This window comes from Pagrus pagrus (genome assembly GCF_965226575.1).
Source record: "Pagrus pagrus genome assembly, contig: HAP1_SCAFFOLD_47, whole genome shotgun sequence".
NCBI classification, from domain to species: Eukaryota; Metazoa; Chordata; class Actinopteri; order Spariformes; family Sparidae; genus Pagrus; species Pagrus pagrus.
In genome coordinates, this window is record NW_028175416.1 from 186,983 (window position 1) to 200,768 (window position 13,786).

General features: G+C 38.8%; 1 protein-coding gene across 1 annotated transcript; it reads right to left on the reverse strand.

Annotated features, from left to right (window-relative positions):
* Positions 1 to 3,550: 3,550 nt before the first annotated feature.
* On the reverse strand, positions 3,551 to 10,082 carry LOC311253805 (uncharacterized protein). Its single transcript, XM_084384275.1, has 7 exons — positions 9,979 to 10,082; positions 9,228 to 9,253; positions 7,771 to 7,847; positions 5,530 to 6,534; positions 5,251 to 5,403; positions 4,865 to 4,957; positions 3,551 to 4,313 (listed from the first exon to the last, which is right to left on the reverse strand). Exons 4-7 carry the CDS (start codon positions 6,532 to 6,534, stop codon positions 4,014 to 4,016), a joined length of 1,551 nt encoding a protein of 516 aa, XP_084240401.1. The 5' UTR covers positions 7,771 to 7,847; positions 9,228 to 9,253; positions 9,979 to 10,082; the 3' UTR covers positions 3,551 to 4,013.
* Between the last annotated feature and the right edge of the window lie 3,704 nt (positions 10,083 to 13,786).

Genomic DNA, 13,786 nt, shown 5'->3' on the forward strand with positions numbered 1-13,786 from the left:
ACCGCTTGCACGGTTTAGGACAGCAAGTTGCTGTAGTGTCGTGATGATGATTTTAATAAAGATGTACTTCTTTGTTCCTTCGAGTGGCTCTCAGGCTGTGACTTTGTAAACTAAATTTAACTTCTTGAATAAAATAACTGAGGATGATACATTCCGTTATTACTCAATACAAGATCATTTAAATTAAGTTCACTTCCTCTAAATCAGGTTACAATACTTAACTGTATAAAACAAATTAAAACAGAACTTTAAACCCTAAATAAAAAGAAGTTAATGTGGTGGAAAAATATAGTGAGAAAAATCAACGAGTGAGCACTTCTGCTGAGATCGCTGTCTTGAAGCGTGTTTCAAAGTAAAAAATAAAGAGCGGAAAAATTAAAAGAAGAGGGTTTTTAAGAGTAAGAGATTTCAAGAGAGAGCGTTAAGAGTAAGAGTAGAGAGAAGTGATGTCTCTGTTTTGTTGTCTCCAAATGGCAGGCGTGCCTGGGGGCAGGGCTGCCGGCTTTATTGTCTCCAAGTAGATAGTAGAAAGTGTGAAAATTCACAGGAACTTACTAAAACTAAACTATAGTTTTAAATGTTTCAAAACCATGCATCCACAGAATGTCACCATGGCCTAATATGTGGACTTTGTCTTACACAAAATCATGTCATTATTAAAACCACTTTAACATTCAAAAAGGAATTAAAACTGGATCAAAACATCTAAACACACTTGATTATACAGAAGAACTAACCACTCATATATTTCTTACTTATTAAACAGGGCATATCAATTCACTGGTAATAATCCAAAAATGTATTAACAAGATGATTAAAAAGTTCTTCCCATTCATACCAGGACTCATCCTTAGAGGGTACTGTGGTTCCACGGAACACAGGACATTTTACACGTTGAATTTGATCTCAGTCAATCTTAATCGTAGAGAAATGTAAGAAAATCAGATTAAATAACTTTTCTGTTTAATAATTTTTTTTTAAATTAGGAAGATGAGGTTCTGGCTTAATAGCTATTTAGAATCTTGTTGAAATCTGGAGAAGTGTGGGGAACTTCACAGTGGAATGCAACCGATGAGAAAAATAAGATTGTAAATTTCTGAGCTGTTGACCCAGATCAGTAACGAAGAGGGGGGTTTTACCAGACCTTCACTCTGGGAATGTGTGCGTGTGTGTATGTTAATTTGGATCAGGAGAGAACATAGCAAATATGCAATTGTAAATGAGATGAATAATGGCTAAGACATAAAATAACACATGATTGTCACAGTTCTTCTGTTCCTCTTGATGTCTGGAGAGTGGATTAATTTGATGATGAACCTCTACTTGTCCTCCTTGCCAGGTGAAGAGGATAGCTCATATCTGTAAAGGAATGTTTGCCTTTCAGAAAACAAAACTGCAATTAAAAGCAGAGGCAAGGGACATGTTTTCCTACATTTGTAAAAGGACTTTTTTTTTACTCTGGTATGGTTAGTCCCTATTCAACGTGTAAAACCAAAATACCTTAAGAACATTCTCGTGTCCATGTTGAAGGATAAAATTTACAGGTTTATGGCCACTGATTAGAAAAGACAGACCTAGTTTACATTTCCCTAAAGATAGCCATTTCACACAAAGAAGAATAAATCAGACTTGAATCTCTATCTGAGCCAAGTAATCCATCTGTGATTTAGTCAGGTTTTAGCAATACTGCTGAGACCATGGAATGTTTTGAAAGCCTGACGCTGAACACTCACGCTGATCAGCTATTCAAAAGCCATTGCATTTACAAACTGCATCAGAACACTTTATACCAGAAACAAACAACAAGAAACATGCATGTTGTTACAAGGACAGGCTTACTTTTAGTGCCAAATTAGGGCATGCATGACACACCAAGTTCTCCTGTTCACAAATACATTACCACAAATTAATAATTTAGACTTTCTCAAAAGACACCCTAGACTGTGATGGAGTACATGGCAAGTTAGTTTCAAATAAGGTGATTTCCTTACAATTCTATTTTTAAACATGGGAAATTAATTTGACATTCAACAATTTCAGGAACAGTGTTTTGCTGAGAAATCAGACTTTAGGAAAAAAAACAATGCTTCAGTACCAGCCTTTTCATTGTATTCTCCATACTATTTAAGCTGAATTTTCCTTTTGAGGGCTGTAATGCGGTTATAAACACAACATTTCAACTTCTGTCAATTCCGACTCTTCAGAGCTTGTGGTTCAGCCCTTAAACATTTCTCGCATTCACTCTTTGATGGTACAATACAAAAATGGATGAATCGATTCATTCGTCTCTCTACTGCCTCTACTTCTGCTTGCTGCCAGGGTGTTCCTTTACCTGTAAGTGAGGACAAAAACAAATGTTTAAATAAAAGTAAATGGAAGGAGCTACAGTTCCTATAAGTTGCAAGTCTTGTATGAGTATATGTATACCTACATCTATAGTAAAAGTGAAATTATGAGGCTGGTCAGACCTGGTATTACCATATGTCCTAAGTGATCTGATATAAACAGCTCTGTCTGTCAGTTCACAACTGACATTAACATGCGTCCGAGTGACCACTTGTGATCACATCTCACTTTACTGCACTATACAGATTAACACGTACATCACCAAATCACAAATAATAGAGAATTTGTCAGAGACAGTGTTTCACAAAGTTTCTCCCAATTCAACAACTCACAAAATTGAGCTTTTTTTTCAGGGAGTTTGGGGACTTTCTCCATGCACTGTAAACCCGGATAAGTTGAGTTTACTTAAAAATTTTTAGGAAACTGGTTGCCCTAAAAAAATTAAGTAATGTTTGATGAAAACTTGAGTGAATTTAACTTAAAAAAATTAGTGGATGGCATTGTTATTTTGAGTTCAATACACTTAATACCAAGTTTGTTTAACTTAAAATCATTAGTAAAATCAATTGCTTTGCCCCTTTATTCCACTGAAAACTTAAAGTTAAGTGCACTAACCTCCAAGATGATTAAACTTAAAAACATTAGTAATATCAATTGCTTTACATATTTATTTCACTTGTAACTTTAAGCTGAATACACTAACCTCCAAGTTGATTTACCTTAAAAATTCCTTTTAAGCCCAATTACTCCACTATCTGAAGAGTAAAATAAAATCTGTTTAATAAAAAAAAATAAACTATACAGATTAAATTAATTAAGAAAATAAAAAGCAAAACCACAAGAGTACATTCTTGTCTACATGTTTTATTAAACTTGTCTTTATCATGTTATCAAACAAAATAGGTTTGCAATCAAAAAAATCAAATAGGACTCTTGTGAATCAGGATGGCATTAAACTACAAAATCAATGCCAATGCTATACAACATAGGTAGCAATAGGAATTAAACTAGATCAGCGCTAATAACACAAATCATACACCAATCAGCATGGAATCAAATTGCAAAATCAGTGGCAATGCATAAAAAACTTGCATATCAATCAGTGCCAACAGTAAATATGGTATTTTTAAAGTGCAACATTACAAATAACCAAGCACTCAGATCCAGAGCGGTGGTATAAGTATTCAGAACCCTGTTTTAAACAGATAGCTGATTCTTCAAAGATTGAATTTTGGGTTTCAGCTCACCTCTGCCCAAGTTGAGCCTGACCTGCTGAATAAAGTGAAAGGTGCTTTTCATGCACTCTTCTGAATCGGGATGGTATTAAACTACAAAATCAATGCCAATGCAATAGGAATGAAACTAGATCAATGCTAATAACACAAATCATACACCAATCAGCATGGAATTAAACTACAAAATCAGTGCCAATGCCATACAACATACTGTAGCTAGAAATAGTAATGGAACCAAACTGCTAGATCAGTGCTAATAACATGAATCATACACCAATCAGGATGGAATCAAACAGCAAAATCAGTGGCAATGCATAAAAAACTTGCATATCAAACAGTGCCAACAGTAAACATGGTATTTTTAAAGTGCAACATTACAAATAACCAAGCACTCAGATCCAGAGCAGTGGTATAAGTATTCAGACCCCTGTTTTAAACAGATAGTTGATTCTTCAAAGATTGAATTTTGGGTTTCAGCTCACCTCTGCCCAGGTTTAGCATGACCTGTTGAATAAAGTGGAAGGTGCTTTTCATGCACTTGGGATAATCCAAGTGCAAGGCATAAATCAGTCCAAAAAGGACACAGAAAGCCTGTGGCAGGTTGGCCAGCTCCTCCATTACCACACTCCCTTCCAAGACGATGCTCACTCTGGATGGGTTGAGTTGAGGATGTTCGTCAATGCAGAGGATTCCCACTGAAGTTTCACTGTACAAGTCCTTGTCAGTTGCATCCTAACAGAAAAAGAAACAGACAAAGAGAGGACATTGTAATGTCAATAATGCTGTGTTGACCACAAAAATTAAGAAAGGACAACACCAATTTTAAATCGGCATAATTTGAACTGTGCATTACAAGAGCTGTTTGAAAACCTGTGTGCTGAAATGGTTTTGTAGCTCAGCAGAGATGGAGAGCTTTTTCAGTCCCAGTCAAGCTGAAAACTTGTGTAAAAACTATTTCCAGTACAGATGCAATTGTTGCAGTTGATACAAATTTAAGACCAGTATTGTCCTTTAATCTCAAAAAGTAAGAACTTATGTAAGGGTTTTTCATAGTCCTCAGCAAAATAAAAAGAGGGGTCCCTCCCTGTGGCCCCATCTCACACTAGCTGATGGCAATTTCACAGAAATAAAGACAAAGGTGAAAGTTGAAATTTTTGTTCAATGTTAATGTGTTTGTAATTTAGAGTAAGTAGTAGTAATTTATTTTTTTATAGTAAATTCATATCAGATGGCCGTGTTGTGAATCAATAATGCGGATATTCAAAACAAATTGAGTTACTTACCGAGCAGGTTTTGAAGAACGCAGAGGGGTCATCCCCCAAGACGACTGGCAGTCCCCGAAGACAAAGGCACCTGATGTCTGTTGGCTCAGTGGTCTGGAAGATAGTGGACATAACTAAGTACACTCATACTGTATATGGTTAAATAGATTCCAGAAAGTTGCCACAATTTAATTACTTCATTACAAACTTCCTGGACAGAAAGTAGAGAGGAGTGGATAGAAGGACAGAAGAGAGATAAAAACAAGAAAAGAGCAAAGTATGTAGAGTAGGAGAAAAGAGAAGGAAATGGAAACGGGAGAGCAATGAAAAGTAATGAGATGAGAAGAAAGGGGGGAAGAATAGAGAGGCAAGAGAGGCAGTCAGCTTAGGTAGACAAGTCAGCCTACCTTTGTCTGACGTAAAAGGTCAGTTAAAAGCTGTCCACTGAGGCCCCTCTTCTTCCTGAAGAGGTCCATCAAGTTTGGCGAGAAACGGTCAAGTGCCTCAAAGAAGTTTTCTTTGAGATTCTTCCCCACCACTCGGGTGAACTCGTAACACACCTGAAAATATAAAACATAGCCCAACATGTATAGGCCCATGGTCAAATGAAAGACATTTATGACCCTCAACACAACACAATTTGGGTCACACAGTGATTTGTAAATACTCAAAACAGGCATACAAACCTGGCTTTCGGAGAAAAGTGCTGGCCATCGCTGTACAATCTGGGTAATTGCAGGCTTGTCTGTCACAACTTCTTTTCTCCGAAGAGCAAAGGTCCTATCCATCTCTTTCTTAATAAGGGACCCATTTGGCTTTGCCTTCATCATCTCATTGACTAGAACCTGGCGAGCTGCTTCCAGGTTGTGGTCATCCAACCCCTCTGGATACTGAGGCAGGAAATTTATTTCTCCTTTCCTTGGCTTCTTGATGTCCTTGTTTGGAGGGTCGCCATTTGTAGAGTATCTTCCACGTTTACCACTATTGACAGTGACGTCAAGTCGGCCCAGCTTGCACATTTTGGCTCTGTAATTTCCAACCTTGAACTTCAAACTGTTCTTCCATCCAACACAGCCAGAGGGTGACGCCGCTTCTTTAAGACATGGGTGCGTTTCTACTAAAGCTTGTGCAACAGCCGCTAAATCTTCCTTTGTTGGGTATGCATCAAATGCATAGATGACCTCAGCCAATTTCTCAAGGATATCATGCTTTAGCTCTTTTGTCACTTTGAGATAGGTTCCATCCCTGAGATATAACAAGTTACCTTGACGGAGTCGGTACTCAACATCAACTGAAAATTTAGGAATTTCAAACACCTCTGGCCATGGCACACTTCTATCCAGAGAGGAGCTGGACAGGATCTCGGTGTCTGCCAGGCTGCTTGTGTCACTACACAATGAAGATTGTTCAACTGGTTGATCAACTGGTTCAGTGACTGGTACCAATTCAATCATAGGGATGATTTTAATGGTTGGCTTATCTGGGAGCTCTGAGACATCTTCAAGATTACACAGTTCATTGTTAAAGTCGGGGTCTTGGTACTGTAGGACGAAGTTGTAATTTGCTTGGAGAGTGCCTTTAAGCCAGCCAATCAAATCTTCAAGTGTGTCCGGTCGTGTTGTCATTGTCAACTTTCTGATGTCTCCCTCTGAGACAATAACCCTCATGATGAATTTCTCTTGCAGAGCCATCTGGGGAGAAAGGATATACACAAGAATTTAGCAAATAACATATCGTTTCAATGTTACCATAAGTTGTCCTTGGACCCTGTATGCTGATAACGGGAGGACATCATTCAGCTCCGATATCTTGACCACATATGTGGAGGGGATATCACCACAGAGAAGTTGGTAAGATCTCAAATGCTCACAGTACCATGCGGTCATTTTGTGGCAGATGAACAGGATTTCTGTGTTAGCTGTAACAATCTTTTCAATCTGGGCAAATTCAGAGAGACCTGAGCATGAGCCAAAAGAGAGAATCATGCCTGGATGATACGTGATTCCATCTATGCAGACAGATGACACATCCAGAACAGACTCTACCTTTGCAATGTCTCGAGCAAATACTCTCTGAACATTCAAAGGGAAAGAGGCAAGCAAAACTGGGGTAACCCTTGTCATTTCCACCGATGGTTTGAAAAATGCACTGCAGTCAAGATGGTAACTGACTGCTTTCTGGTGTTTTGTAGCAAGTGTCATTGCAACATTTTTGAAATTTTGAGCGTTCCGAATTGCTTTTTTAAAGAACTTATGTTTCCCCTCGAAGCGCATTGTCCAAACATCGCACAAGGGACCAAACTTCCTTACAAGGTAAGGATAGTGTTCCAGGTAGTGATGCTTTGGCTTTAACTGAAAACCTGGAAAAGTTGACTGCAGCAGCCGTCTGTGTTCTGTTATTTTACATTCCATGAAATGCAGTGTCTCTTCAGTATGCCTTGGTGCCACAGCCAGCTCGATTATGTCTTTAAGAAGCATCAGAATTTCCCAAGTGTCATCACCCTCAGGAACACAGTGACCAATAAGAAGTGGGAGGAGCCTTATGAGACACCAATTCTCATGGCCATTTCCACCAATGCTTCCTTTGGTGGAACATCCCTTTCCGATCATCTGAGGGCGATCTGTTTTGTCCGTGAATGTATAATTAAAGTGTCTGATGGCCTGATTTAGTGTATCTAACGTGAAATACCTCTTGCTTATCAGATTTTTAAGACACAGGGACAACTCAGTTGGCACAATGCCTTCAAAGAGATCGTGCAAGATGTCAGGAGGATACCCGGTGACCACATGAAAGTGCTCGAGATTTTCAGTTAATGGACATGCTCTTTTCACACCATAAGTCTGACGCAGTGCTGTGTCCTCTCTCACCTCCTGCACTTGCCTATCATGAGAGTCTTTGTCTCTGAGCTGAAAGAATCCAGAACATACCTCTTGCTGTTGCGCGTCTCTGCTGCTCGCTAGACAGAATCTGCAGAACTTGTCGACCTTGAAGCTCTCCAGGAATCCTGCAAGAGAGTGAGCACCAAGATTATCAGCGGCAACATATAAGACTGTGCCCTTCACACTTGCACCTAGTGACTCTATGTAAACACCATTTTGCTCTAATATCTTTAGATCATAGATGAGAGGTTGCAGAACTTTTGCATAACCACACTCTTTAACTGTAGAGGTATTGCATAGTAGAGCAAGCTGGATTGAGTTGAGGGTGGACCTGTATTTTGCAGGTATGTTTGCAATGACCCAGTATACTGCACACATTTTATGTTTCAGCTTTGACGTTCCTAGAGGATTGGCAACTTCAAAGTCGTCAATGTAAAGGCCAAGAGCAATTGTGAACTCATTGCTTGCAAAAAGAGAATTTTCATTAAAGTACTGCCCATCTGCATAAGACGTGTATTCCTGCAGTACATGGACTTTTTCTGACATAGCTTTGTCTAACACGTCAGTTTTGTTAAGCAGCTTCTGGAGCATTGGAACAATGGGGACATATGCAAGTGGTTTTTTGCCTTTTTCCACAACATATTCAATAGGGTTTACCAGTGGGAACTCTTTGCGTACATAGGCTGCTCTCTTTTTAGCAGTTCCTAAGGGTCCATCTTTGGCACAAAATGACATCATGTTACACTCTGACACAGCACTGGTAATTTCGCTCACAACTGTATCATCCACATTATCAAAGTATTTATTTAGTGTAGCCCTCACTTTGTTATGCAGAAGTGGCTCTGACAGCTTATTGATTTGACAAAGCTGCTGTAATACCTCTTGCACAGAACTCTCTGGTATGTGCATAACTGTTTGCATCTTTAACAGAAGAGATGCTAAGTTGTGCTCTAGCTGCTTTCCTAAATCACGAATATCATTCTCACTAGCTTCTTCACTAACTCCTTCCAACTCTGCCATGTCATCAGCATGTGATATTTGCTCTTGTGCACCATCCTGATCATGACCTTCATAATCACAACCAATGATTTCTGACTTGAACCTCTTCCAGCTGTGTTCCTTGTGTGCTTTACTCTTGTGTGCTTTGAACGTGGAGTAGACACTGCTTTCAAAGTCACAGTCTTTATAAGGGCAACTGACTTTATGGTTGACTTTTAAGTGGGCATTATGCAGGTGACTAAAGTAGTCAGTTTCAGTACAAGACTCAGCAAACCCACATGACAGACAACAAAACTTTACTGGTACATCTACAGTTGGTTGCTGTTCTGAAGTTTTGGTGTGAAGGCGGGATAAGTGTACTCTTAGTGCATTGAGTGATTTGAATGTACACAGACATTCCTGGTGTAAACATGGAAATGGTTCTGTTCTTGCATAGCTCCCATGTTTTAGTCTATAGTGCTTAAATAGCTGTGCTCTCTTTTCACAGATAAAAGGGCAGTACTTACACTTCCACAACATGTCTTCTGGAGACCTGCAACACAATAAAAAAGAAAAAAAAAAAACATAAGAGACGGTGAAGTAATGTTAGATTATCCTCTACAATCTATCTGTATTTTGAGACTCTTAATTCTGGATAGTGATAAAACTGTATAATGCCATTTGTTTGACGTTCACTTCTTAAAAAGTAATGTTACTTTGTGGAAGTAAAGAGGGTCACATACACATTGCAATATCACAGCCTGGTCACATGAATACAGTTAGCATTTGACAGGTGATTTAATAACAATTAATGGCAGTTATCTTGAGTGAAAAAATACACAAAAAATATTCAATTAGCGTGGCAAGAGCAAAGATTTCCAATGCTGAAAAACAGGAGCTTCAAATATCTGTTTAAGCAACCTTTTCAACCGGCCACAACACTGGAGGTTGTGGCCGGTTTTGAGCGGGAGTCCAGCGTTGTGGCCGGTTTTGAGCGGGGGGTCTTCACTGCTCACTCTAACAAGTGAAAATATCAGTGTAAATACTTAAAACGTCGTTTTCACTGCTCACAAACAGCTACTAAAGCCATGTGTGTCTTAGAAGAGAAAAATGTCCGTTAAAATGCTTTACACTGCTAGCCAAATGTGCCTTAACATTACCACGTCAGTTTAGCTAATGAAAACGTTGTTGTTTTTTTCACTGCTCTAACAGTCATTGGAGCTAGTGCTAACTTTAAATCAAAAGCCACCACAGAGTAAAACGCGGTCGCTCACTCACCAGATTCAGTCGTCCTGTCGCCCTCTTTTTCCGTCTCTAATCCACTCGAGGCACACGTCCTCTGGCAGGGCAGCCGCCACAACACCAGCGCCGACGGCTTGTTTAGTGATAAAATTAGCTACAGGCTCCGCGGTAGTGGAACTGCTGTTTCCACTGCTTACAAACTACTCCTCGCTGTAAAAAAACAAACTAATACGTTGTAAAATGTCTGTCGGACAAAACAGCAGCGAACAGTTGAAAATACACGCAGGAGACGTGACGTGCTGCAACATGCCTTCTGGTTACCTATGCTACATTCAAGTAGTGTCAGAATAATCGGGTAAATGATTTTCCGACTGACAAAAATCACACGAACACTGATAGGCTACAGTAAATTTCTGCCCATGTAGAGTAAAATAGATTAGTGAGTTATTCATTTGCATAAATCCTGATATCAAGTCAATATTTTTGTGATTTTAGGTATTGTAGAGTCTACTAGTAGAATACAACAACAAGTCTGGGATAAAATCACTGATGTAAAGTTTAAGAAGTGTTTCTGCATAGTTGATAACAACATGAATTATCACCGGAAACGGCTAACCATGTCTTTTTTAATGTTTTGAGTATTAAAACATAAAACATCTTCTTTGTAGCATCCACAAAGTTGAAAAATGACCTCGGGAACACCGAACCTTCCTACACTACTTGAATGCAGCGGGAATTTAAGAGGCTGGTCATGACCAAAACAAAAAAATTCCATCCCACTTAACTTAAAGTTACTCATTCATGACATTACTTTCAAATGTAAGTATATTCTACTTCGAATTAGTAGACTGCGCTTAAATTTGATAGTTATACAATCAAACTTAAATTATCTATGTACGTTGAAATTGATTGTTTGAGTAGAAATGAAATCCGGGCTAACAGTGTGGGTGAAAAAAACAAGAAGCCTACATTGGTTACTGTTTACTGTATTTTTAATATTTGACATGTTCACCGTCAATACAATGGTGCATGGTAATGGTAAGCTGGTAATTTGAGGGGCAGAGGTTGCATTAGACTTTGTCAGTGTCCGCCATTTTGGTGGACAAGGTCCTTAAATATCATAATATAGTTTTGTGGTCATTTGATATACGGGGAAAAAAAAACAAAACTACAGAAAAGTGACCACATGTCCTTAAATTCTGTCAGTTGATTTGATAAACCTGATAGACATTCCATTTCAAACACCATTTCCCTTTATACAAATGGCAGCAGCAGAATTTTTTTTTTTTAAACTTTTTTTTTATTGGGTTTTGCAGACGTATACATTTGTATCAAAACATTTACAAGGAGTTAAGTATACATTTTTTCTTTTTAGAAAAACAACAGAAAGAAAAAGTGGTCACTGAGGCATTGCTGCATGCCCGAACAACTTGTATAAAACTAGAACAACCACAATGAAGAAAATTAAATACAAAAAGTTGAAAAGTAGGACTAGGACAGAAATAGACAATTAGAAAGAAAAAGGAAAAAAAAAAAAAGAAAAGAAAAAGACACAAATAAGAAATACAGGCACATCAATCAGGTAACAGTAAACTGCAATACAGAAAGCAACAGAAATCCCAAGTCAAAGTAGCGACATATAACCCTCATCACAGCAGAAATAACATATCCACCTCTCTCTAAAAATCTCAGTCCAGTAATTATACAGACCCTTTCCAAAAAATTAGAATATCACGGAGAAGTTTATTTATTTCCATAATTCCATTCAAAAAGTTAAACTTTCATAGATTATAGATTCAGGGCCCACAATTTAAACGATTTCAAGTATTTATTTGTACATAATTTGGACTTCCAGCTCATAAAACCCACGAAAACAGGAATTCAAAAAATTAGAATACTGTGAAGAAATCAGCCCAAATTTTGCAGGGCACGAATGTTTTAAACTTAGTGTCACACACTAATCATCTACTAAACTCAAAGCACCTGCACAGGTTTCCCCAGGTGTCATTAAATTGCTTCACTTTGGTTCAATCATCATTGATAACCTCCATAGGATGGGTAAGCCACAAAAGTTCATAGCTAAGGAGGCTGGCTGTTCACAGAGTGCGGTGTCCAAGCATATCAATGGAAAGTCTAGTGGAAGGGCGAAATGTGGCAGGAGAAGATGCACCAGCAGAAGAGATGACCGTGGGCTTCAGCGGATTATCAAACAGAGAAGATTCAAGAATCTGGCAGAAATCCAGAAAGAGTGGAATGAGGCGGGAGTCACAGCTTCAAAAACCACCACATTCAGACACATCCGGGAGATGGGCTACAACTGTCGGGTTCCTCGGGTCAAGCCACTGCTGAGCCTGAGCCAACGTAGGAAGCGTCTCAACTGGGCCAAGGAGAAGAAGGACTGTACTGTTGGCCAGTGGTCCAAGGTCCTCTTTTCAGATGAAAGTAAAGTGTGCCTTTCATTCGGGAACCAAGGTCCAAGGGTTTGGAGGAAGACGTGTGAGGACCTAAACCCCATTGAGAATCTATGGGGTATTATCAAGAGGAAAATTAGGGGCACCAGACCCAAAAACAAAGAAGAGCTGACAGCAAGCATCAAGGAAATCTGGGCTTCCATAACTCCCAGGCAATGCCACAGGCTGATTGCCTCAATGCCACGGCGCATCGAGGCAGTGATTAAGGCAAAGGGATTCCCAACCAAGTATTGAAGATTGACATATCGTTTTGAAAGTACCATATTTTGGTTGATTTGATGTGATCCTAATTTATTTCTTTTTTTTCCTGCAAAAACTGAGAAGTAAATGGTGATTTCTTCACAGTATTCTAATTTTTTGAATTCCTGTTTCCGTGGGAGCCAGAAGCACAAATTATGTACAAATAAACAAATACATACTTGAAATCGTTTAAATTGTGGGCCCTGAATCTATAATCTATGAAAGTTTAACTTTTTGAATGGAATTATGGAAATAAATAAACTTTTCCATGATATTCTAATTTTTTGGAAAGGGTCTGTATAGAGATGGACAATGCCAGAGCATTTGCAGGAGATTGCTGACACCTATCACAAGTTGGAGTTACCTATCACACCCTCATAAATGTTATTCAGTGCAAATTAGTATACCGTACCTATAATACCTGGTTTGACTGGCTAAGACTGTATTGCACAAATAGAAGATTTATGTACCCGTCTCAAAATCTCTGTCCAGACTTCCTCTGATATCACTACCCCCAGGTCCTCCTCCCAGAGAGACTTTATTAAGCCTAAGGGCTCTGAACGTAAAAGAATCATTTGGTTATAGATATGAGATGGAGCCTTTAAGAGTGGTGATTGGTATCAAGAAAATCCTCCAAAGCTGAGTCAGAGGGTAAATTAGGAAAGCTAGGAAAAGTGTCATGACAATGCTTCGGACTTGTAAATATCTAAAGAAATGTTGCTTAGAAAGTGAGAATTTGTCTGGAAGTTGCTGAAATGAAGCAAAGACATTATTGATATACAGGTCTTTAAAGTTATGAATGCCAAAATGTGTCCACCTTAAGAAAACCCTGTCTATAAGGGAAGGAGGAAATGCATGGTTAGCTGCAAGTGGTGCATACATAAAGAAAGTCTGTAGGCCAAAGTAGCGCTTAAACTGAACCCAGATCCTGAGTGAGGTCTTAATCACATTTTTGGTGTAGGGAAAAGTGGAGGAGTGGATAGGGGAGTGCACTAAGGCTTTCAGGGAGACTGGCTTTGCTGAACTTGCCTCCATAACCAGCCATGCTGGGGGAGGATCAAAAGACTCATATTGAAGCCAGTATTTAAGAATCCTGATATTGGTAGCCCAATAATAGAATCTAAGATTTGGCA